This window comes from Agaricus bisporus, assembly GCF_000300575.1.
Source record: "Agaricus bisporus var. bisporus H97 unplaced genomic scaffold AGABI2scaffold_10, whole genome shotgun sequence".
In the NCBI taxonomy this organism is placed as follows: Eukaryota; Fungi; Basidiomycota; class Agaricomycetes; order Agaricales; family Agaricaceae; genus Agaricus; species Agaricus bisporus.
The window spans coordinates 113,418-135,771 of record NW_006267345.1 but is presented as its reverse complement, the minus strand read 5'-3'; the positions used below and the strand labels follow the sequence as shown (position 1 = coordinate 135,771).

General features: G+C 45.5%; 8 protein-coding genes across 8 annotated transcripts; 1 reads left to right on the top strand and 7 right to left on the bottom strand.

Moving 5' to 3' along the window:
- Window positions 1-41: 41 nt before the first annotated feature.
- Window positions 42-5,877, top strand: AGABI2DRAFT_121012 (hypothetical protein; the record flags this gene model as incomplete). Its single annotated transcript, XM_006455000.1, has 22 exons — window positions 42-418; window positions 474-688; window positions 746-1,175; window positions 1,235-1,898; window positions 1,967-2,046; window positions 2,100-2,321; window positions 2,392-2,587; window positions 2,649-2,864; window positions 2,926-3,381; window positions 3,453-3,673; window positions 3,732-3,846; window positions 3,899-4,014; window positions 4,069-4,078; window positions 4,129-4,149; window positions 4,197-4,330; window positions 4,389-4,740; window positions 4,790-4,813; window positions 4,862-4,903; window positions 4,950-5,248; window positions 5,302-5,399; window positions 5,450-5,706; window positions 5,767-5,877. The coding sequence occupies 22 exons, from the start codon at window positions 42-44 to the stop codon at window positions 5,875-5,877; spliced, it is 4,656 nt and encodes a 1,551-aa protein (XP_006455063.1).
- Window positions 5,878-6,427: 550 nt separating this feature from the next.
- AGABI2DRAFT_121011 (hypothetical protein) lies at window positions 6,428-7,985 on the bottom strand (the record flags this gene model as incomplete). The annotated part of the gene is made up of 2 exons (XM_006454999.1): window positions 6,428-7,675; window positions 7,731-7,985. 2 exons carry the CDS (start codon window positions 7,983-7,985, stop codon window positions 6,428-6,430), a joined length of 1,503 nt encoding a protein of 500 aa, XP_006455062.1.
- A 475-nt stretch (window positions 7,986-8,460) lies between these two features.
- Window positions 8,461-10,113, bottom strand: AGABI2DRAFT_121010 (hypothetical protein; the record flags this gene model as incomplete). Its single annotated transcript, XM_006454998.1, has 2 exons — window positions 8,461-9,804; window positions 9,865-10,113. 2 exons carry the CDS (start codon window positions 10,111-10,113, stop codon window positions 8,461-8,463), a joined length of 1,593 nt encoding a protein of 530 aa, XP_006455061.1.
- A 318-nt stretch (window positions 10,114-10,431) lies between these two features.
- Window positions 10,432-11,982, bottom strand: AGABI2DRAFT_121009 (hypothetical protein; the record flags this gene model as incomplete). Its single annotated transcript, XM_006454997.1, has 1 exon — window positions 10,432-11,982. One exon carries the CDS (start codon window positions 11,980-11,982, stop codon window positions 10,432-10,434), a length of 1,551 nt encoding a protein of 516 aa, XP_006455060.1.
- A 663-nt stretch (window positions 11,983-12,645) lies between these two features.
- Window positions 12,646-14,259, bottom strand: AGABI2DRAFT_121008 (hypothetical protein; the record flags this gene model as incomplete). Its single annotated transcript, XM_006454996.1, has 2 exons — window positions 12,646-13,944; window positions 13,996-14,259. 2 exons carry the CDS (start codon window positions 14,257-14,259, stop codon window positions 12,646-12,648), a joined length of 1,563 nt encoding a protein of 520 aa, XP_006455059.1.
- A 360-nt stretch (window positions 14,260-14,619) lies between these two features.
- AGABI2DRAFT_121007 (hypothetical protein) lies at window positions 14,620-16,614 on the bottom strand (the record flags this gene model as incomplete). Its single annotated transcript, XM_006454995.1, has 3 exons — window positions 14,620-14,721; window positions 15,029-16,261; window positions 16,321-16,614. The coding sequence occupies 3 exons, from the start codon at window positions 16,612-16,614 to the stop codon at window positions 14,620-14,622; spliced, it is 1,629 nt and encodes a 542-aa protein (XP_006455058.1).
- A 350-nt stretch (window positions 16,615-16,964) lies between these two features.
- On the bottom strand, window positions 16,965-18,536 carry AGABI2DRAFT_121006 (hypothetical protein; the record flags this gene model as incomplete). Its single annotated transcript, XM_006454994.1, has 2 exons — window positions 16,965-18,215; window positions 18,267-18,536. The coding sequence occupies 2 exons, from the start codon at window positions 18,534-18,536 to the stop codon at window positions 16,965-16,967; spliced, it is 1,521 nt and encodes a 506-aa protein (XP_006455057.1).
- Window positions 18,537-19,172: 636 nt separating this feature from the next.
- AGABI2DRAFT_194754 (hypothetical protein) lies at window positions 19,173-21,762 on the bottom strand. The gene is made up of 7 exons (XM_006454993.1): window positions 21,597-21,762; window positions 21,392-21,541; window positions 20,830-21,336; window positions 20,325-20,776; window positions 19,950-20,266; window positions 19,751-19,898; window positions 19,173-19,696 (listed from the first exon to the last, which is right to left on the bottom strand). Exons 1-7 carry the CDS (start codon window positions 21,747-21,749, stop codon window positions 19,435-19,437), a joined length of 1,989 nt encoding a protein of 662 aa, XP_006455056.1. The 5' UTR covers window positions 21,750-21,762; the 3' UTR covers window positions 19,173-19,434.
- Window positions 21,763-22,354: the final 592 nt, after the last annotated feature.

Here is a 22,354-nt window from a genome sequence, read left to right as displayed (position 1 = left end):
ACATGGCCTAGAACTCGAACATTAACGTCTGCCGTTGCACCATGCATAACGAGGATTCTGTTGCTGGACAATCTCCGCCTCGGTCGAGTAGCCTGTCTCCCGTCGGCGCCTCGCGGACTACGAGATATCATCAAGCGGGAACGTCCCGTTCATCGAAATTATCGCCTAACCATGCGCTGACGAATGAAGGAGATGAAGAACGTTTGGGTACACTGTGCCGGGCACAGAGCCATGTCAACATAGATTATTTCGACCCCAGAGGTGTCCGCGGACTATCGAGAGCCCTGAGCCATGTGTCTAACGGCGAGCCTCTACCTTCAGAAGACGAACAAGAGCGAGAAGAGGAAGCGACGGAGGAAACAATACAGGTGGGGGATCAATTTGATTTTGAGAGAGCTGTTCGTACATATCTGAGAAAGTGAGCTTTCCATTTTGTCTTTATTTTGTGGCCATTTTGTTGAGGATAATATTAGGAAAGACGAAGCGGAGATCAAAACGCGACAGCTCGGTGTCCTCTTTCAAGATCTTGGTGTAGTAGGCCTCGGCGCGTCGGCCAGCTACCAAATGACCCTTGGTTCTATCTTCAACCCGCTGAATCTCATTCGCTCCATCCAATCCATCAGACACCCGCACCTGCGCAATATTCTCACCAACTTTGAAGGTGTAGTTCGGCCTGGTGAGATGCTGCGTACGTTCTCCTCAATTGTATACTCTTCCATTTGTGTTTTCTCAACTCTTTGCCTAGTTGTCCTCGGCCGTCCTGGATCAGGCTGTACTACTCTTCTCAAAATGCTCGCAAATCGTCGTTCCGAATACCATGCTGTTACCGGTCAAGTTCACTACGACTCTTTCTCGCCAAGTGAAATAGACAAACATTTTCGCGGAGACGTACAATACTGTCCTGAAGATGATATTCTTTTCCCCACTCTTACCGTAGATGAAACTATCCGGTTTGCAGCGAAAACTCGTGCTCCTCAACCAAGGATTCAAGAAATGACTAGGAAGGAGTACACAAGGCTTATCACTGATGTCTATTTGACAATATTTGGACTCAAACATGCGAAAAATACTCTAGTAGGAGATGCCGCCATCAGGGGTGTAAGTGGTGGTGAGAAGAAACGGGTTAGCATAAGTGAGACTCTCGCTACGAGAAGCTTGATCACGTCATGGGACAAGTAAGTCAATGCTTTTTACATTTCACAGTACGCGTACTCTAATTAAGCGTGATACTCAGCTCAACGAGAGGTCTTGATGCTTCGACGGCACTAGAATTCGCTCGCGCTCTTCGGATTGCAACTGATCTCGTTCGCGTATCAACCATCGTCTCAATATACCAAGCTGGCGAATCTCTCTACGAAATGTTCGACAAAGTGTGTGTCATATACGAAGGTCGTATGGCATATTATGGACCGGCGTCAGAAGCAAGACAGTATTTTATTGATATGGGATACCAACCTGCTAACCGACAAACCACACCGGATTTTTTGGTCAGTGTAACGGATCCGGATGAGCGGACTGAGAGAAGGTTTGGGACTAGCGAGGAGAGCATTAGAGAAGAAAGAAGAATACCAATACCGAGGACGGCTGATGAGTTTGCTGAGTATTACGAGAATAGCGAAATTAGGCAGCAAAATCTACATGATATGGAGGATTACCGAAGAGCGTATGTGGATAAAGAAGAACTGGCCATACAATACAGGGAGAGTTCAAAGGCGGAACATGCGAGACACGCAAGAACCAAGGTAATGTCTTCCCTTCACTCCTACGCGAAGACAAAGTTAGAAGTTCAAACTCTAGAGTCCATATCTCATTTCGATACCGATGCAAGTGCGGATTGTGATGCTCCGTCGAATACAGATATTGAAGGGAAATTACTTCTCGCAAATATTGACGACAGCGTCAGTCCTTAACATGTCTGTTCTTGAACCTTACTTATTATGCTTGCGATAGGGTTTTCACTATACAGGCTGTAATCATAGGAACGACTTTCGTTCGCCTGACGGATGCAACCAGTGGCTACTTCTCTCGTGGTGGTGTCCTTTTCTTGTATGTTTTCTTTGCTTTCATTCCTTGTTCACTCACCAACGAATTGTGCGCAGCTCTGTTTTCGCACCAAGTCTTTTCAGTATGGCCGAAATTCCGTCTTTGTTTGCCCAACGCCCAATCGTTCTTCGTCATAATCAAGCAGCGATGTATCATCCCATGGTCGAAGCACTCGCCATGACACTCGTTGACATTCCCTTCACGGTAATCACCATCACTGTCTTTGCCATAATCATCTATTTCGTGGCGGGATTGCAAACTAGTGCTTGGCAATTTTTGTAAGCCATCTTAGGCGCTGAATAAGATTGTTTGTACTGATTGCGACTTTTCGCTGGTTTTTTTTTACAGCACGTATTACGTATTCCTTGTTACGATCGGTCTTACTATGAAAGCTTTCTTTCGCGCATTGGCAGCGGCTTTTCCTGGAGCAGCTCCCGCACAGGCCGTCGCTGGTGTTGTCATCCTCGCACTATCATTATATACAGGTTTTCAAATTCCACGACCGCAAATGATTGGCGCTTTGAAGTGGATCACTTGGATTAATGTGCGTTCTATTGAAACGTTCACAAAAGTAGGTTCACTAGTACTAATGCAGGGGTTTATAGCCTGTGTTTTACGCGTTCAGCTCGCTCATGGCGAACGAATTTCGTACATTGAATGGACAATGCTCATCGCTCGTCCCTTCAGGTCCTGGGTATGAAGGCATTTCACTCATCAATCAAGTTTGTCCCATAGTTGGTGCCGAAGCAGGACAATCTACGGTTAGTGGCGAGCGATACGTTAGTGAATCGTTTGGCTATGAATTCGGTCAAATTTGGCGGGTAAGTTCTTCTACATTTACGCGCTCTGTTGGATGTGTCTGATTTTACGTCGTTCATGTAGAATTATGCGATTCTATGCGCTTGGGGTATCTTTTTCGTCTTTTGTCTCCTCGTTTTTACAGAATACAACACCCGCGCTTCGAGGTCGACTCCAGTTGTTCAATTCGTCAATAGATCAAAGGATAAAGATTCAAATGGTCCTCTAGCGGAGGCTGAAGCATCGGCTGCTCCCTCAGATCCGGAAAAGAGAGTTGGTTCACATCGACAGCATAGGGGGGATATGGCTCGCGAAAAAGCTCCGGAACATGAGGAAACCACGCTTGTAGCAAAGGAGGGAAAAGTAAAAGAACCCTTGTTGAAGAATCCACCACCAATGACGAACACTTTCACGTGGCAGAATTTGAATTATGTTATTTCTGTTGGAGGTGGAAACAGACAGAAGTTGTTGGATGATGTTTCTGGTTTTGTGAGTCCAGGAAAGTTAACGGCGTTGATGGGAGAGTCTGGGGCTGGTAAAGTGAGTAAAAGAAAATCGCTGTCGTCTTGCATCTCTAATTCTTCTCTCTCTCAAACTACGTCTTCTCTTAGACTACGTTGTTAAACGTCCTTGCGGAACGTGTCGATACTGGCGTTATCACCGGTGACCGGTTCTTCAACGGGCACCCACTTCCATCCGACTTTCAAGCTCAAACGGGGTATTGTCAACAAATGGACACTCACGAACCAACGAGTAGTGTCAGAGAAGCATTGAGGTTTTCTGCGAGATTAAGACAACCCTCCAGCGTCCCTGTCTCAGAGAAGGATGCTTAGTGAGCGCATTTTTCATTCCTCTGAAGAAATTGTTCTCATAAGATATTACCTACTCAGCGCTGATCGAGTTTTGGATATGTGTGGTCTTGGTCCCTTCGCAGATGCTGCTATAGGATCGTTAGGTGTGGAGCAGAAGAAGAGAACGACGATAGGAGTTGAGCTTGCTGCCAAGGTGTGTCCTTAGGCATCTCCGCTTGGGGAGATATTGACGGATAATCGTGTAGCCCAGTTTGTTGCTATTCCTGGACGAGCCGACTTCTGGATTAGACTCGCAGAGCGCTTGGGCCATTGTATCGTTCTTGAGACAGCTGGCGGATACTGGGCAGGCTATTCTATGCACGTACGTTCACTTTGTTCCCTTTTCTTTTGGAGAGTGCTAACATCGCCTGTGAAGTATCCATCAGGTACGGCTTTATACTGACGACAACTTGTTTTACTGATAAGTTGGCTTCAGCCTTCCGCAGAACTATTTAGCGTAAGATCTTTTTGCTCTCGAAGTACTCGGTCTCATTTTGTACTTAGGCTTTTGACAGACTTCTGCTCTTACGCAAAGGCGGTCAGACAGTATACTTTGGTGACATTGGCGAAGATGCTTCTTCAGTAATCAGTTATTTTGAGGGCGAGGGTGGCAGAGTCTGTAAGCCTGGAGAAAACCCGTACGTCCTCCTCACTTTTGTTCCGTGGTTGGGCGATCAATGATCCACAATTTTCCAGTGCGGAGTACATACTTGAAGTTATCGGAGCAGGTGCAACTGCTGTCGCCGATCGCGATTGGCATGAAGCATGGCTCAATTCGCATGAACATGAACAACTTGAAGACGATATCAATCGTATACACACAGAAGGTCGTAAACGCCCCCCAGTCGAGAGGTCCTTTCATGGATCGTATGCAACTCCCTGGATATTTCAGGCGCAGATTCTCACGAGACGGCAATATGCAAGCTACTGGCGAGACCCCTCATACCTACTTTCCAAACTTATGCTGAACACGATCGGGGGCCTTTTCATTGGGTTTACCTTTTTTAAATCTGGGACTTCGATTCAACAAAACCAGGATAAGCTTTTCGTGAGTAAGACTGTTGGTGTTGTGGATCTTTTCACTGATTACCCAATAGGCGATTTTTATGGGCACCGTACTGGTACGTATACTTGACATTTCATGACAGGATTTTGGCTCACGTATGCAGAGTGCACCTCTTGGTGGACAAGTTCATGTGCCTTACATAAATGTAGGTGCTGCTTTGTGTCGAAAGAAAGGTGTTAATTGCTTCTTAGACACGAGATATATATGAAATCCGCGAACGGCCGAGTCGGATGTACCACTGGTCAGCTCTTACTACCGCCCAGCTGCTCTGTGAAATTCCTTGGAACATAATCGGGGCATCTATATTTTTCGTCTGCTGGTACTGGACAGTCGGCTTCGCGACCTCTCGTGCTGCCTTTACATACTTCGTTTACGGTGTTCAATTTCCTCTCTTTTGGACGACACTTGCTCTGACTGTTGCTTCTGCGAGCCCAAATGCCGAAATTGCAGGGTTACTCTACTCATTCTTTTTCACATTCGTCTTGACATTGTGCGTGAAATAGCTTCTACTCCATTTTTCTGATATATTGATACACAAAACAGTAATGGTGTACTACAACCTTATCGTCAGCTCGGGTGGTGGAGATGGATGTACCATCTTTCCCCATATACATATCTTATCTCAGCGCTGCTCGGACAGTGTAAGCATATTGAGGTGAAACGCAACTCAAACGCTCATTCTTTCTTCTAGCCGTTGGTCGTATGGACATCAACTGCTCACCCACGGAATTAGTTTCCGTCGACCCTCCTTCGGGCCAGCAATGCGGAGCGTTCTTCCAAGAGTTCATTAGACTCTCTGGCGGATACATTACAAACCCTACTGCTCTTAACTCTTGCCTTTATTGCTCAGCTCGCACGACGGATGAATGGATGGGACCTAATTTTAATATACGCTACGAGAACCACTGGCGGGATTTCGGAATTTTTTGGGCATATATCGTCTTTAATGTGAGTTGTTTTTTCTTCTTCAATTGTACTTTCTTGAAAACAACTGACGTACATATATAGCTACTATCGGTTTATCTATTTACATACCTTCTTCGAGTACAGTCTCACAGATGGCTCGCTGTACTATTCAAAGAAAAAGTCACCAAAGCTGTACGCAAAGTCGCCAAGTGATGTGACTATGCAGTATTAGTTTTTTCAATTCCATTATATCGCCCTTCTGAGATCATACTTCGTATCATATGCGCTTCATGACTGGGTTTCATGGGATTGCTCATGCGCTAAGAATGTGTTTGGATATTCAATGTATACTTTGAGCTGGCACTCGCAAACGGCGATGTACCGTACGAGTCAATACGAAATGACAATGAAAGGCCAGCGCCGCTCATTGACAAATTTCTATCCTCTCAAGGGCTCGTAAGTCCTTCAAACCCCCGAGAATAAGAGAGATGAAGACATTTTCTGTTCACAATTCCCCTATCAGCGGGCATTACACCGCAACAGCAGTGATATGAAAACGTTCACCATACCGGACAGAATGTCATGCCGCAGGCAAACTTAATATTCGGCCTGTAGTAGTAGAAATATAGAGGTAGCCAAATTTATTGGAGCTATACCTAATCATTTCTCATTCTCAAACCCGAAGCCTTAATTGAATGTCAATTTTTGACTATCGCTACTCCGATGCTCATTACTACTTGTGTAATGTATCGGTTTAAACTACCTACAGTATAGGTTTGTGAAAGATTATTTTCACTACCTCAAAGATGTCTCTCAACTCCTTCATAGGCTGTCCCTGCCCTCCTAATTCCTCCAGATTCGGAAACAAGTGTAACATGTTTCTCAGCAGAATCGCTTTCCGAGACGCGTCGTCGGGTAGCCCTACTGAATGAGGAGATGCAAATTTCACTAATTGCCAATTGCGAGACTGCGATGTCTTTCCTGATAGCAGGTCATTGGTCAGAGGCGAGAAATCCAAGGGAAGCTCAATATGACGGAGGCTGGAGAACTGCGAGAGTGAGGTTAGGATCGTGCCCGGAAATATCTCTTTCGGATCCACGATTACAAGCGTGTGGAGCTTGGGCAATAGGCCGACCAATTGAACAACATCTGCTCCCCCCAGCGCGTGTGGAACATCGTTCAGCTTGATACTCTCGATTTCACGTCCATTGATGATTGCCATCAAATCGTCCATGGTAAGTTTATAGGAATGACCAGATACTTCGAAGCAACTGAGAGTAAGGTGTGCGAGTTTAGGATATCTTGAGTTGATTGAATCCAGGCCGAGCATCTGGTCCAAAGGCCATTCCATGATAATCTCCAGCGAAGTGAGAGAAGGGAGTTTGATTTTTTGAAGAAACAGGTCCAAGGTTTCTCGATTTTCAGTCAGGAGCTTCAGTTCATGTAGACTATGGAACGTGGACGAGATGGGCGAGGTTTTTTCGAACTGCAATTCATTAACGGGTATTGTGAGTTTTTGAAGACGGCCAAGTGATGCAAGGCTTTCCAATGAGTCGAAATGATAAAACCCTACTTCATTATCAAAGAACAGCCTCCGCAGGCCTGTTAATCGCGTAATACCCTTCGGGAAATCATTGAAGTCTGTATCTACGTAGGACAGCTCCTCAAGATTCGGTAATGCGTGTGAGTTCATGAAATGTTGCACCGTCGGCCACGAGGCACCCTCGGGCCACTGTCCTGTCATAGTTATTGATATCAGGCTAGGTGCAAGTACGTAGGCGATGACCCCAATAAATGAATCTGATCCAAATCCAAAAGGGCTGATGAGAGATAGGTTTCGCAGGCAGGGAAGGAGGTAGGTTATGGAGTGAGGTGCCAGAAAGGCATGTAGAATTTGCCACAGCTCGAGTTCTTTCTTGTTAATCTGAACGCGAATATTGCGGACACGCTTCAGGTTTTGGATGAGATTATTGATAAAATCAGGCGTTGCTTCCAGCTGCTCAGTGATGCGCTAGTTTCCGAAAAATTTCATGATGTTTGTCAAATATCGTGTATAATTTGCGTACCCAAGAACCCGACCAATCATACTCGAAAGATTCACCACCAGAATTGGCGACGGTAACAATCGGGGAAAGCGTTGTCATATTCTTCCACAGTGCATTCAAGCTTAGCTCCGTGAGCTCTCGCGAGAGAAGCGCTATGGAGAGAATCGTTTTCCTTTTTTCTTCGACTATTCGTTTCTCGTCGTCCTCTAACGATACCTCAACGTGACTTAATACCTCATTCCAAACGTCCAGGGAGTGGATGAATGTTTTGGACATGTGTAAGTGGTGTTCCCGAAAGGTGGGTGAAATGATGAATTATGAAGAGGTACTTCGACTGCCTTGGAAGAAAGCTCAGACAAGTGGAACAAAAATGTTACGGGATCACGAGTATGTTACACACCTGTCTCACTGTGGGATCATGGAGGATGAATCTAAGTGTTGTGGAGACATATATCGGTGAATCTTAAATAAGTTGGCCCAAAAATGGCTAAAGCCAACGATTGGGTAGCTAGCGGCAATTCAACGTTCAACGAGAGGCTATTGATGTTTTATGCATATTGCCCATGCCAAGCAGTTGATCTTGATACACGCATGCATCAGTTACCAGCATCCTATCTGTTAGACAAAGTGTCATCGAGCCCTCTGATTACGATATTTTACGCCACGCAATTAATTCCCATACACTAGCAGTAAAGATTTGTAGTATAAAGACCGATTATACGGGAAAAATACGTAAATCATAAGGCAAAATTCACCTTGCAGGGACGAGATCGAGCTCGAATGCAGCGTTCACTAATTTCGATAATTCGTAAGGTGTTTGTAGCAGAATTGATAGCTTAAAAAGATGACTTACTGAAGGTTTGTGAAACATATTATTCACCACCTCAAAGACGTCTTGTAACTCCATCATCGACTCACCCGTCCCTCCGAATTCCTCCAATTTCGGAAACAAGTGTAGTATATTTCTGGTCAGAACCACTTTTGCGGAGGGTTTATCAGGTATTCCTTTTGAAACGGGGGAAATGATTTTCCGCAGTTCACTGGGAGACTCTGACGTTTTTTCTGATGATCTGTGGTCCACCAAAAGTGAAAAATCCAGGGGAAGTTCAAGACAACGGAGGTTGGAAAATTCCGAAATCGAAACAAGAAGTGTTGCCGAAAATGTGGTTTCCGACCCCGAGATCGCAAGAGAGTGAAGGACTGGTAAAGACTTGACCAATGAGAAAATATCCCTCTCTTGGAGTTCGTGCGGAATATTGAGCAGCTTCAAGGTTTTCATTCCACGTAAATTGACGATTGACATCAAATCATTCGCAGACATTCTGTACGAATGACCTTCCGTCTCGATACAGTGCAGAACCAGATAGAGGAGGTTAGGATACGAAGCAACCATTGATCCCAGAGGAAGTTCTTGCTCCAAGGCGTGCTGGATACCAAGCGACAAAGAAACCAAAGAGGGGAGTTTCACTTGTCGAAAGAAGATATCGGAGGTTTCCCTGGTTTCACTTTTGAGCTGAAGATGTTGTAGCGCAGGAAGCGTCAGCCGCGTACTCGACATGTCCGTGGCTCTATCTTCATCACCATAACTAATAGAGATGACAAGCTCTTGTAGACCACAGAATGATACGAAGCTGGTCAATACCGAGAACGCATAAAATTCATGTTCATCGTGAAGAGTAAGGTGTCGAAGCCCTGTAAAGCACTCAATACCGCGAGGGAAAACGGCCAAGTTCTCATCGAAATAAAGCAACCGGGAAAGGTTTGGTAGATGATGCAGGTTCATAAAATGTTGTACTGTACCCCAGGAGGTACCCCAAGACCCTCTGACACTGATTGACGTCAGGCTTGGTGCAAAGATATAAGAGATGACCGCAAGAGAATGATATGGTTGAGGATCGTCGGCGCTAACCAGAGAGAGGGTCTGTAGGCAAGGAAGCAGGTGCGTCATAGAGCGAGGTGCAAGTAGGGCATGCAGCATTTGCCACAATTCGAGCTCTTTCTTGCTAACTTGAACTCGAAGATTACGAACGCGTTTTAAATTTCTGATGAGATCATCGAGGAGTTTATCGGTTATTTGCAAATCGTAAGAGACGCGCTAGGGTTGATATCCTCAGCATACTCTGAATCGGTGACGACATTAGTGAATATCACTTACCCAGCATCCCTTTGAAACATGATAATCGAGACCTGAATTGGCTTTGTTGACAATTTGAACAAGTGTTGTCAGATTTTTACGCAATGCATCCAAAGCCAACTCCGTGAGCCCGGGTGAGAGCAGCGCTATGGTGAGCATCACACTCCTTTTCTCCTTGACAACCTTTTCGCCATCGTCCTCCAACGAGACCTCGAAATAGTTGAGAATCTCATTCCAAACGTCGAGGCACAGGAGAGTTTTGTTAAACATGGGGCTGGTACTGGTATGTTAGGGCCAGATATCAAAAGGTGAACTAAAGTTACTAGTAGTGATGCGACGAAAGGTAGAGACACGTCACCTGACACCTGCCTGACACAGTCTATTTTTATTTATTATTATTCTTCTCAGCATTTATATGCCGCTACAAGCAAACTAGTGCTAAGACGCGGTTGGTGAGACCCAGTCGTAGCATGCAATCAATTGTTGAAATCACGGAACTTTTACAATAAGGTTAGCGCTCACTGATTTCGACAACTTGTAAGGAACGTTCAACGTGTAGTAGAATTGATAGCTTAGTGGACGATTTACTCAATGTATAAACATATTATTTGCCACCTGGAAGAGGTCTCGCAACTCCTCCATAGGCCCACCAGTCCCTCCAAATTCTTCCAGTTCCGGAAACAGGTGCAGTACATTTCTAATTAGAACCAGTTTTGCGGATGATTTGTCGGGTATTCCTGATGAATTAGGGGAAATCAGTTTCCGGATCTGACTGGGAGACTGAGACATCTTTTCCGATGACCTGTGGTCCGCCAGGAGTGAGAAATCCAGAGGAAGTTCAATGCAACGGAGATTGGAAAATTGGGAAATCGATATTATCAGTGCGACCGAAAATATGGTCTCCAGCCCCGTGACCGTAAGAGAGTGAAGGTCTGGTAGCGACTTCACCAGCGAGAAGATATCCCTCTCTTCGAGTTTGTGTGGAATATTGATTAGTTTTAGGCTCTTCATTCCACGTACCAGTGCAATTGTCATAAAATCGTTTGCAGACATTATGTACGAATGATCTTCCATCTCGGTACAGTGCAGAATCAGATCGCAGAGGTTAGGATATGAAGCGACGATTGATCCCAATGGAAGTTCTTGCTCCAAGATATGTTGCATTTCAAGCGACAAAGAAATTAAAGAGGGGAGTTGCACTCGGAAGAAAAGATCGTATGTTTCCTCGCTACCAATTTTGAGTTGAAGATGTTGTAGTTCAGGAAGCATTATAGATAGAGTTGAAGGGTCCTCGAGATCATCATCGTCAACCTGAATAGAGATGGCAAGTTTCCGTAGATAATTTAGCGGCGCAAGGTCGACTAACGTTGAAAGATTATAAAACTGCTCCTCGTCATGAATAACAAGGCATCGGAGACTCGTGAAGCGTTCAATACCACAAGGATAATTTTCCAAAGTGTCATCCAAGTAACGCAGCCGGTAGAGATTTGGTAGGTGATGCGAGTTCATATGATGTTGTACTGTCGTCCAGGACGTACCCCAACACCCACTGACAGTAATCGCCGTCAGGCTTGGGGAAAATATATAAGATATGATCCCGAGAAAAGGATGTGATTGAGGATCGTTGGCACTGGCAAGGAATAGGGTTTGCAGACAAGGAAGAAGGTACACCATGGAGCGAGGTATAAGGAAGGCAAGGAGCATTTGCCACAGCTCGAGTTCTTTTCCGCTGACCTGAACCCGAAGATTACGGATGCGTTTTAAATTTCTGATGACATCATCGAGGAACTTTTCAGTTATTTCCAGATCCGCAGACGCGCTAGAGGTGAAATGTTTAACACTTGATGAAGACTCTGACCGAATATGACTTACCCAGCAACCCCTTCCATTTAAAACACGATGATAATCGAAAAATTCACCATCTGAGTTGACAACTTCGACAATCGGGACGAGTGTCGTCATATTCTTCCATAATGCATTCAAAGCCAACTCCGTGAGCTTCGGCGAAAGAAGCGCTATGGCAGAAATTGCCTTCCTTTTTTCCTTGACAACCTTTTCGTCATCGTCCTCCAACGATACCTCAAGATAGCTCAGAATTTCATCCCACTCGTCCAGACTTGTAAGAAAATTGTCGAGCATGGAGACGGTATATTATGATTAGGTATAAGCGCCTATCAAAACAGAAGATGAGTCGAAGACAGTGCCCGAGCTGGTAAGGGGTAGGTGCGACAAAAGCTAAAACACGGCCTTATAGCTGAAACCGCGTCACCTGACCTCTTGCAAAGTGAACTAGAGTGGACGAAAGATCTTCGGTTGCCAAGACGTGGCACAACTGACATCATCAGCTCTTCACTTCTTGATAGAACACTTCAACATCAACTATCAAGCTAAATCTTCGAATCCCCGACCCGGCTTCTGGGTAAAACCGGAATTGGATCGTACAGTGCTGCAACACAGTGGTCGATGGAAATAGAACAGTTCTCTGCAGGAAGGAAGGACAGCTGAATGTATGTCTTGTCGTTCCACCGGAAAAACTCGAAACTTGAGCAAAGGATGACCAAGGGTTAAGCTTTAAGACACGTCGGCGGTGTATTGAAATCGGCTAAACACGGGTAAGTGGGCAACCTAGTGGCAGCTCAATGAGACGCCGTTGACGAAAATGACACATTATGCCACACAATCAATTTGCTGGAGGGATAAATACATTAGAGGTAATTTTTAATTAGTGTACGCATCTATTACATCGACATCACGTTCAACTTGCAGGTATAAGACTGAACCTCGAGAGCAGTGTTCACTGATTTAGATAACTTGTAAGGCAGTAGAATCATTACTTAGTGAACGACTTACTGTGGGTTTATAAAACATATCCTTCACCACCTCGAATAGACCTCGTAGGTCCTCCATAGACGCACCCGTCCCGCCAAGCTCCTCTAGTTTCGGAAATAAAAAAAGTATGTTTTTGACCAAAATCACTTTTGCAGATGATTTGCTGGGTATTCCTTTTGAGCGGGTGGAAATAATTTTCCGCAATTCACTGGGAGACTGTGACATCTGAATCTCCTTTGGGAATAGATAATCCACCAGGTATGAGAAATCCAGTGGGAGTTCAATATAACGGAGGTTGGGAAATTGGGAAATCGAGATCAGCAATTTTACCGAAAACATAATTCTGGGCCCCATGATCACTAGAGAGTGAAGGGCTGGTAGCGACTTCACCAGTGTGAAAATATCTCTCCATCTGACTTTATGCGGAATGTTGACCAGTTTTAAGCTCTGCAGTCGACACACATTAGCAATTGACATCAAGTCATTCGCAGTCATTTGATATGAATGGCTTTGCGTCTTGGCACAGCGCAAAGTCAGGTAGAGGAGGTTGGGATATGCAGCGATGATTGATCTCAAAGGAGGTTCCTGTGTTAAGGCATGACAGATGTCGAGCGACAAAGTAAGCAAAGAAGGAAAATCCATTTGTCGAAAGAACGGATCGTATGTTTCCGCGGTTCCAATTTTGAGTTGAAGATGCTGTAGTTCAGGAAGAGTGAGTGATTTGGTTGACGGATCCTCGCGATCATCATCATGCATCTGAATGCCAATGGCAAGCTTCTGTAGCGAAGAAAGCAATACAAGCTCGTTGAAGATCGAAAATGGATGAAACCGATGTTTTTCATGAAGAGTAAGACATCGGAGACTTCTTAAGTGTCCAACCCCACTAAGGAAACCGTCCAAAGTCTCATCCAAGTAATGCAGCTGGGAAAGATTCGGTGTGTGATGGGAATTCATGAATTGTTGTACTGTATTCCAGGAGGAACCCCAGCTTCCTTCGACGCGAACTGACGTCAGGCTTGGTGCAAAAATATAAGAGATGACTGCGAGAAAAGGATGTGATTGAGGATCGTCGGCACTAACAAGAGAAAGGCGTTGCAGGCAGGGAAGAAGGTACACCATAGAGCGAGGCATAAGAAGAGTGTGAAGGATTTGCCATAACTCGAGTTCCTTCTCGCTGACCTTGACACGAAAACCCCGGACGCGTCTTAAATGTTTGATAAGATCATCAAGGAACCTTTCGGTTTCTCCCACACCGTAACAGATACTGGCGCGCTGGAGCGATGCTTTCAGCTACTTGTTGAAGACTGTGCGATTATAACTTACCCAACATCCCCTCCCATTTGCTATGTGAAAACCGAGACGTTCATGATTCGAGTTGACAATGTTGACGATCGGGACGAGTGTCGTCATATTCTTCCACAAGGCATCCAAAGCCAATTCAGTGAGCTTCGGTGAGAGAAGCGCTATGGCAAACATCGCTTTCCTTTTCTCCCTGATAAGCATTTCGTCATCGTCCTCCAACGAGACCTCGAAATAACTGAGAATTTCATGCCAAATATCGAGGCCCAGGAGAAATTTGCTGATCATGAAGATCGCAGGTATTGTAGGACCGGATATCGGCGTATATCAAAGGACAATAATGAACTAAGCGAGTTGGCAAGATATGGGTAATGACAAAACTAGACACCCGACACAAATGTGACATGTCGCGAATACGCATCACCTGACCGGTGACCTCCCGCGACGTGCAAAAAAAAAAGACGTCTATAGTTTGAATAGCTGGTAGTTATAATCGGAAGAAGACTATTCACTGGTAGGACAGAAGTCTGACCTGCAAGAGAAACTTCTCGACCACTTCAAGTTTGTCAACAGAAACGCCCAGGCCTACACGTTTGTAGTCTGAGTGTGGAGATTATAACTCGAATGTAGTGCTGGTCTCGTAGCTCCTCACTCGTCCCTCCAGATTCTTCTAGCTTCGGGAATAAGTGTAGCATATTCCTGACCAGAGCCAGTTTTGCGGACGATTTTGCGGGCATTCTTAATGACCATCTAAACATTGGGTTAAGACGCATCGGCGGTTCATTGGAATCGGCTAAATGTGGGCAAGTGGGCAAACTAGCGGGAGCTCAATGAGGCACTGTTGACGAGAACAACACATTGTGCCACACAATCAAATTACTGGAGGAATGGATACATTAGAGGTAATTTTTAGTTAGTGTACGCATCTATTAGATCGACATCACGGAAATCATAAGATAATGTTCGATTTGCAGGTATAAAATTGAACTCGAGAGCAGTGCTCACTAATTTAAATAACTTGTGAGGTAGTATAATTATAGCTTATTAGACGACTTACTGAAGGTTTAAACATTTTATTTACCACCCGAAAGAGATCTTTTAACCCCGTCATAGAGGCAGCTGCCCCACCAAACTCCTCCAGTTTCGGAAACAAGTGTAGCAATTTTCTGATTAGAACCACTTTTTCGGACGAATTGTCGGGAATTCCTTTCGTGTAGTTCGAAATTATTTTGCGCAATTGACTGGGAGATTCTGAAGTCCTGTCCGATAATTTGTGATCCATCAGAGGTGTTAAATCCAGGGGAAGTTCAATACGACGAAGGTTGGAAAGTTTGGAAATCAATATAAGCAGTTTTGCCGAAAATATGATTCCCGGCCCCGTGATAGCAAGAGAGTACAGGTCCGGTAGCGACTGCACCAATGATAAGATATCTCTCCATCCGAGTTTGTGCGGAATATTGACGAGTTCTAAGCTCTTCAATCCACATAGATTGACGATTGATTCCAAATCGTTCGCGGCTATTTTATATAAATGATTTTGTGCCTTGGCACATTGCAGAATCAGATGGAGGAGGTTAGGATATGAAGCGACGATTAATCCCAAAGGAAGTTCCTGCGTCAGGTCATGGCGGATGCCAAGCGACAAATACGTCAAAGAGGGGAGTTGCACTTGTCGAAAGAATAGATCGAAGGTTTCCTTGGTTTCACTTTTGAGATGAAGATGTTGTAACATAGGAAGCGTTACAGAAACAGTCGACGGATCTTTGGTGTCATCAATAAGAGTAATAGAGATGGTAAGTTTCTCTAGACAGCAGAGGGGTGCAAGGTATTCCAACACTGAAAACGTATAAAATTGACCTTCATCGTGAAGAGTAAGGTTTTGAAGCCCTGTCAAGCGGCCAATACCGCGAGGAAAATCGTCCAAAGTCTCATCGAAATAAAGCAGCTGAGAAAGATTTGGTAAGTCATGCAAGTTCATATAATACTGTACTGTCGACCAGGAGGCACCCCAACATCCACTGACGGTAATTGACATCAGGCTTGGTGCAAAGATACAAGAGATCACCCCGAGAAAAGGATGTGATCGAGTAGTGTCGGCGCTAATGAGGGATATGTTTTGTAGGCAGGGAAGAATGTACATCATAGAGCGTGGCGCGAGAATGGTATGGAGCATTTGCCACAACTCGAGTTCTTTTCCGTTGACCTTGACATAAAGACTTCGGACGCGTTTTAATATTTTGATGAGATCGTCGAGGAGCTTATCGGTTGTTTCCAAATCTGTAGAAATGCGCTTGATGTGATGTTCTCAGCTTATTTGATGAAGATTCTGTGTCTGTGAAAATTACTAACCCAACATCCCCTTCCATTTGATTTGCGATAGCGGAGGCATTTACCATCCGTGTTGGCAATGTTGACAATCGGGACGAGTGTTGTCATATTCTTCCACAGGGCATCCAAAGCCAACTCCGTGAGCCTGGGTGAGAGAAGCGCTATGGCGAGCATCGCTTTCCTTTTCTCCTTGACAACCTTTTCGCCATCCTTCTCCAACGAGACCTCGAAATAGCCGAGAATTTCATTCCAAATATCGAGACCCAGAAGAGATTTGTTGAACATCGGGGCCGCAGATATTTTAGGACCAGACATATGCGTATATCAAAGGAGAATGATGAACTTAGCGGGCTGGCAAGGTGTAGGTAAATGACAGAGCTAGACGCGCCAGCGCAAATGTGACATGTCGCGAACACGCGTCACCTGACTAGTGATCTCCCGGTCCAGCAACAAACAATTTTATAATTTGAATAGATAAGAGTTATAATCAGAGGAAGACTTTTCATATGTGCGCCCGGTGGGACAGAAGTCTGACCTGCAAACTTCTCCTCGACCACTTCAGGTTTGCCGACGTTAAGAAATGCCCGACCGTCCACGTTTATAGAGATTGAACGCGAATACAGTGCTCACTACTTCTGATATCTCGTAAGGCACTTGTAGCGAAATTAATAGCCTATTAAACAACTTACTGAAGGTTTATAGAACATATTATTCACCGCCTCAAAGAGGTCCTGTAGCTCCTCCATAGACTCATCATACCCTATAAGCTCTTCTAGCTTCGGGAACAGGTGTAGCATTTTCCTGATCAGAGCCAGTTTTGAGGGCGATTTGGCGGGTATTCCTAATGAATCGAGGGAAATTATTTTCCGCAGTTCACTGGGAGTCTCTGACGTTTTTTCTGAAGAGCGGTGGTCCACCAAGAGTGAAAAATCCAGGGGAAGTTCAACGCAACGGAGGTTGGAAAATTGGGAAATCGAGATAAGCAATGTTGCCGAAAAGGGTTCCAGCCTCGTAACCACAAGAGAGTGAAGGTCTGGTAGCGACTTCACCAATGAGAAGATATCTCTCTCTTGGAGTTCGTGCGGAATATTAATCAATTTTAGGTCCTTCATTCCACGTACATCAACGATTTTCATCAAATCGTTTGCGGACATTATGTACGAGTGATCTTGTGTCTGGATATAAGCCAGAGCCAGATAGATGAGATTGGGATATGCGGCGGCAAGTGGTCCTAGAGGAAGTTCCCGGCTCAGGCCATGATGAATATCGAGCGATAAAGAAGACAAGGAGGGGAGTTTCACTCCTCCGGAAAAGAATGGACCGAGGGTTTCCTCATTACCAATGCCGAGCCGAAGTTCTCGTAGCTCAGGAAGCGTTAGAGATATAGTCGACGGATCCTGGGATTCATCATGATCAAGCTGAATAGAGATGGCAAGCTTCTCTAGATGCCGGAGTGATCCAAGGTTGGTCAACTTAGAGAAACTGTAAAACCGATGCTGGTCGTAATAAAGGACAAGGTGTCGGAGACTTGTAAAGCGTCCAATACCGCAAGGATAATTTTCCAAAGTGGGATCAAAGTAACGCAGCCGGTAAAGATTTGGTAGTTGATGCGAGTTCATATGATGTTGTACTGTCGTCCACCCACCGACGGTAATCGCCGTCAGGCTTGGGGCAAATATGTAAGATATGATCCCGAGAAAAGGATGTGATTGAGGATCGTTGGCACTGGTAAGGTATAGGGTTTGTAGACAAGGAAGAAGGTACACCATAGAGCGAGGTACAAGGAAGGCATGGAGCATTTGCCACAGCTCGAGTTCTTTTCCGCTAACCTGAACCCGAAGATTACGGATGCGTTTTAAATTTCTGATGAGATCATCGATGAACTTTTCGGTTATTTCCAGATTCTCAGAGACGCGCTAGAGGTGAAATGTTTAGGACTCGGAAGGTTCTGACCGAATATGACTTACCCAGCAACCCCTTCCATCTGAGACGCGATAATCGATAAATTCACCACCCGAATTAGCAACGCTGACAATTGGGACGAGCGTAGTCATATCCTTCCACAATACATCCAAAGCCAACTCCGTAAGCCAAGGTGAGAGAAGCGTTATGGCGAGACTCGCTTTCCTCTTTTCCCTGGCGACTCTTTTGTTATCCCTCGCCGGCCCCAACGATACCTCAAAATAGCCAAGAATTTCATTCCAAATGTCCAGATTTGGGAAAAATTGGTTGAGCATCGAGAAGGCAGGAGATATTCGAGAAGCGGATAGGCATATATCAAAACAGCGGCGTGTCAATGAGCTCAGGCTTTGGCCTTCCAAAGAAAAAAAAACGAAAACGAAAACGAAAACGAAAACGAAAACGAAAACGAAAACGAAAACGAAAACGAAAACCCAAATGATAAGAAGGTAAGACATATCACGCGTCACCGGCCACCTGACTTCCTGCAGCATATGTGTGAGGAATCAATCTACTTACCACCAGCCTACCAGTTCTGAATCAACGCAATATCATGCCTCGTCTTCATACTAAGAATAAAAAAATAAAGTTAGTATGCGAGTTTACAACAGCTGCGATCGGAAATACACCACTCATAATCTTCTATAGAGCATTATTTCCCAACTCGAGCAACTGGTGAAGCAGTTAAACTTCAACATCTGTAAGAGTTTCACTATACACGTTCATGCAGGAGGAAAACGTCCTGTGCTCATGGCCAAGCAGTATTAAAAATTAGATATACGCTTATATCAAAAGAGCAGAGTGACAACGAGCTAAGGCTTTGGCCTTCCCAAACGACGGCAGAGGCAGGACATGTCACGCGTCACTTGTCACCTGACGTCCTTGTGAGGATCACTGGATCAGAGCCCATTCGCCAGAATTTCATTATACATGTCCATGCAGTAGAAAAACATTCTGTACTCACGACCAAGCACTATTAAACGAAACCACAGAGTTACGCATTTCCATATTACACAGATTTTTACTTCGTACAGACATATATTGTACTCAATTCTTCATCTAACAAGCAACGGTATACCCGGGAGCGAAAGCAATGACGCACACACGGGCACGAAAAAAAGACGAAAGTTTTACCATAAACCCCTCCCAGTAGATCGGTTCATTCAATGGTCACCCTCACGTACTCGCCGCCACCTTCTGCTTAATAACATCCACAACAGCAGGCTCCGCCAAAGTACTCAAATCACCCAACTGATCACCCTCACCAGCAATAATCTTTCTCATAATCCTCCTCATAATCTTTCCAGACCGAGTCTTTGGTAAATCCGGTACGATAAAGATTTTCTTGGGCGCCGCGAAATGACCGATGATTTTACGAACTTGAAGAACGAGCTCTTTGGTGAGTGAACTTTCGTCATCTTGGTTATATTTGAATTCACTGGATCAAGAGAATTACTTCACGCATGCTGAATAAACTTATAATGGGACGTACGGTTTCAAAGTAACAAATGAATACACGGCTTGACCAGTCAAATCGTCAGCGGTACCAATGACAGCAGTTTCGGCAACACCGGGGTGCATAATCAATGCAGATTCAATCTCCGCGGTAGAAAGACGGTGACCAGAAACGTTGATGACATCTACGATATAATCAGTCTATCAATAATGAAGAATCTCGAGATATCACGTACCATCGACACGACCCTTGATCCAGATATATCCATGCTCATCGCGAGCAGCGCCATCACCGGTATAGAAATAGCCAGGGTATGGCTGCATATAAGTGTCGAGGTATCGTTTATGATCTTGGTAAATAGTACGAGCAATTGAAGGCCATGGGTTTTTAATAGCAAGAATACCCTCTACACTGTTTCCTTCGAGCTCCTTGCCGCTAGTGGGATCGAGGATGGCGGGTTCGATACCGAAGAATGGCACTGTCGCAGAACCAGGCTTGGTCTCGATAGCGCCTGGGAATGGCGTCACAATAATAGAACCAGTTTCCGTTTGCCTATAAAAGCAAGGTTTGATTCTCCTACACCCATCAAACAATCAGACTTTCAACTCACCAAAAGGTGTCAACGATAGCACATTGTTTCTTTCCAACATGATCGTTGTACCAGTGCCAAGCTTCTGGGTTGATGGGTTCACCAACAGTACCCAACACACGTAAGGAGGTTAGATCATGGTTCTCGACGTGGTGAGCACCAAGGCGACGGAGGAGACGAATAGCAGTGGGGGCGGAGTAGAAATGCGTGAGACGGTGCTTCTCGACTGTTTGCCAGTAACGGGAAGGACTTGGGTATACGGGGGTGGATTCGAAAACGGTCGTAGTTACACCGTTCGCGAGAGGCCCGTAGACGATATAAGAATGACCAGTGATCCAACCGATATCGGCCATACAAGCGAAGCGATCATCTTCATGGACGTCAAAGACGTACTTGTTAGTGAGAGCGGCACAGAGGAGGTATCCACCGGTGGTATGTACCACTCCTTTGGGTTTTCCAGTCGATCCGGAGGTCTATGATACGACAATCGGCATCAACTCCTTCAACAGACATAGCCATGACTCACATAGAGGATGAACAAAGGATCTTCTGAAGACATAACCTCAGGAGGGCAGTAAGATGGCACCTTCAAAATCTCCTCGTGCCACCACTTGTCCCGCCCTGCGGTCCAGGGAACATTGCTACCCGTCCTCTTGAGGACAAGGACATGTTCAACGACGGGGCACTTTGTGAGGGCAGAATCGACTATCGCCTTTGTAGCGATGGTTTTACCGCCACGACGACCTTCGTCAGAGGTAATGAGAACGCGGGATTTGCAATCTAGAATACGATCGCGCAGGGCCTCTGCCGAGAATCCGGCAAAAACAACGGAGTGAACCGCTCCGATACGGGCGCAAGCAAGGAAAGCGGCGACTCCTTGCCAGGTCATAGGGAGATAAATCGAGACAGTATCGCCCTTCTTGACTCCGAATGATTTGAGCACATTGGCGATGCCGGAGACTTCACGCAGGAGCTCCGCAAACGTGACTTCGCAACCTTCTCCAGGCTCATCGGCCTCATAGACAATTGCGGTCTAGAAGATGCCCCGGTCAGTATCTAGGCTAGTTGGGAGGAAATGGGTAGCTCGCCTTGTTGGGATTCTTATATGCCCAACGATCAATACAGTTGTAGGAGGCGTTGAGGCCACCTTCAGGGAACCATACGACATCTCCAGTGCCAAATCCTCCTGATCTGACGGTCTTGAAGGGCCTATCCCAGTGGAGGGTCTCACGAGCAATCTTGGAAAAAACAATTTGTATTTGATACTGATCTCACATATACAGGTGAGCCTACCTTTGCCCACCACTCGTCGGAACCATCACCAACGGTCTGAGCATGAGCGGCACGATACGCGTGGATATCAGGGCCGACATGGGGAGTTTTTGTGCCTTGTGCGACGCGAGGGGCGACGGGGTGAGTGGCGACGCCGATGTGAGTATCAGCCATTGTCAGAGTGTGGGGAAAAGGACTGGAGCAAGTTTTTGATTTTATTATACAATTTATATGTGCATTCCGAAAGGGGTGATTATATCGATCGGCCCAAGATTGGACATGTCATCATTTCCGTTATCTCGAACTAAGGCTATGTCCACTAGAAGCGCAGAGCAGTGGAGATGAGTGGAAGTATGTGGAAGTATGCGGAGGAGACCAAGTCTGCGCATAGGTGATAAAGTCGATGAACTGGGCTTCTGGCTCAGCCGTCCGTTAGCTTTAGCGCCTGCTCAGACGCTACGGTTTCGAACCCGCAGCCCGCCAAATATCATTCTCACGGGTTCAAGGTCGTGCAGGCTTGAAACCAGCTTGAAACCGACAGGGGCAGAGCCAAGGTAGAGCCAAGGTAATTCCTCGTAATTCCTGGTAATGCGTTCCAGCTTGGTTCCAGCGATCCCGGAAACGGCGGTGCACGACATACCTCTCAGGGGTTCAGCGCATCGCGATCGAGTTTGCTGAACTATTTTTGCAACATGTTCAGACGATAGTTAGCCAATTTTATTCAAACATTGAAATTTCTTACTATAGTAGACCGTAGTCTACTCTACATTTTCCTTGGC

Coding starts and splice junctions, on each gene's coding strand:
- AGABI2DRAFT_194754 (XM_006454993.1), bottom strand. CDS start 21,749: ATGGCTGATACTCACATCGGCGTCGCCACTCACCCCGTCGCCCCTCGC. Junction 21,337..21,391: donor CATATAAGAATCCCAACAAG/GCGAGCTACCCA, acceptor GGCATCTTCTAG/ACCGCAATTGTCTATGAGGC. Junction 19,697..19,750: donor TCATTTGTTACTTTGAAACC/GTACGTCCCATT, acceptor CTCTTGATCCAG/TGAATTCAAATATAACCAAG.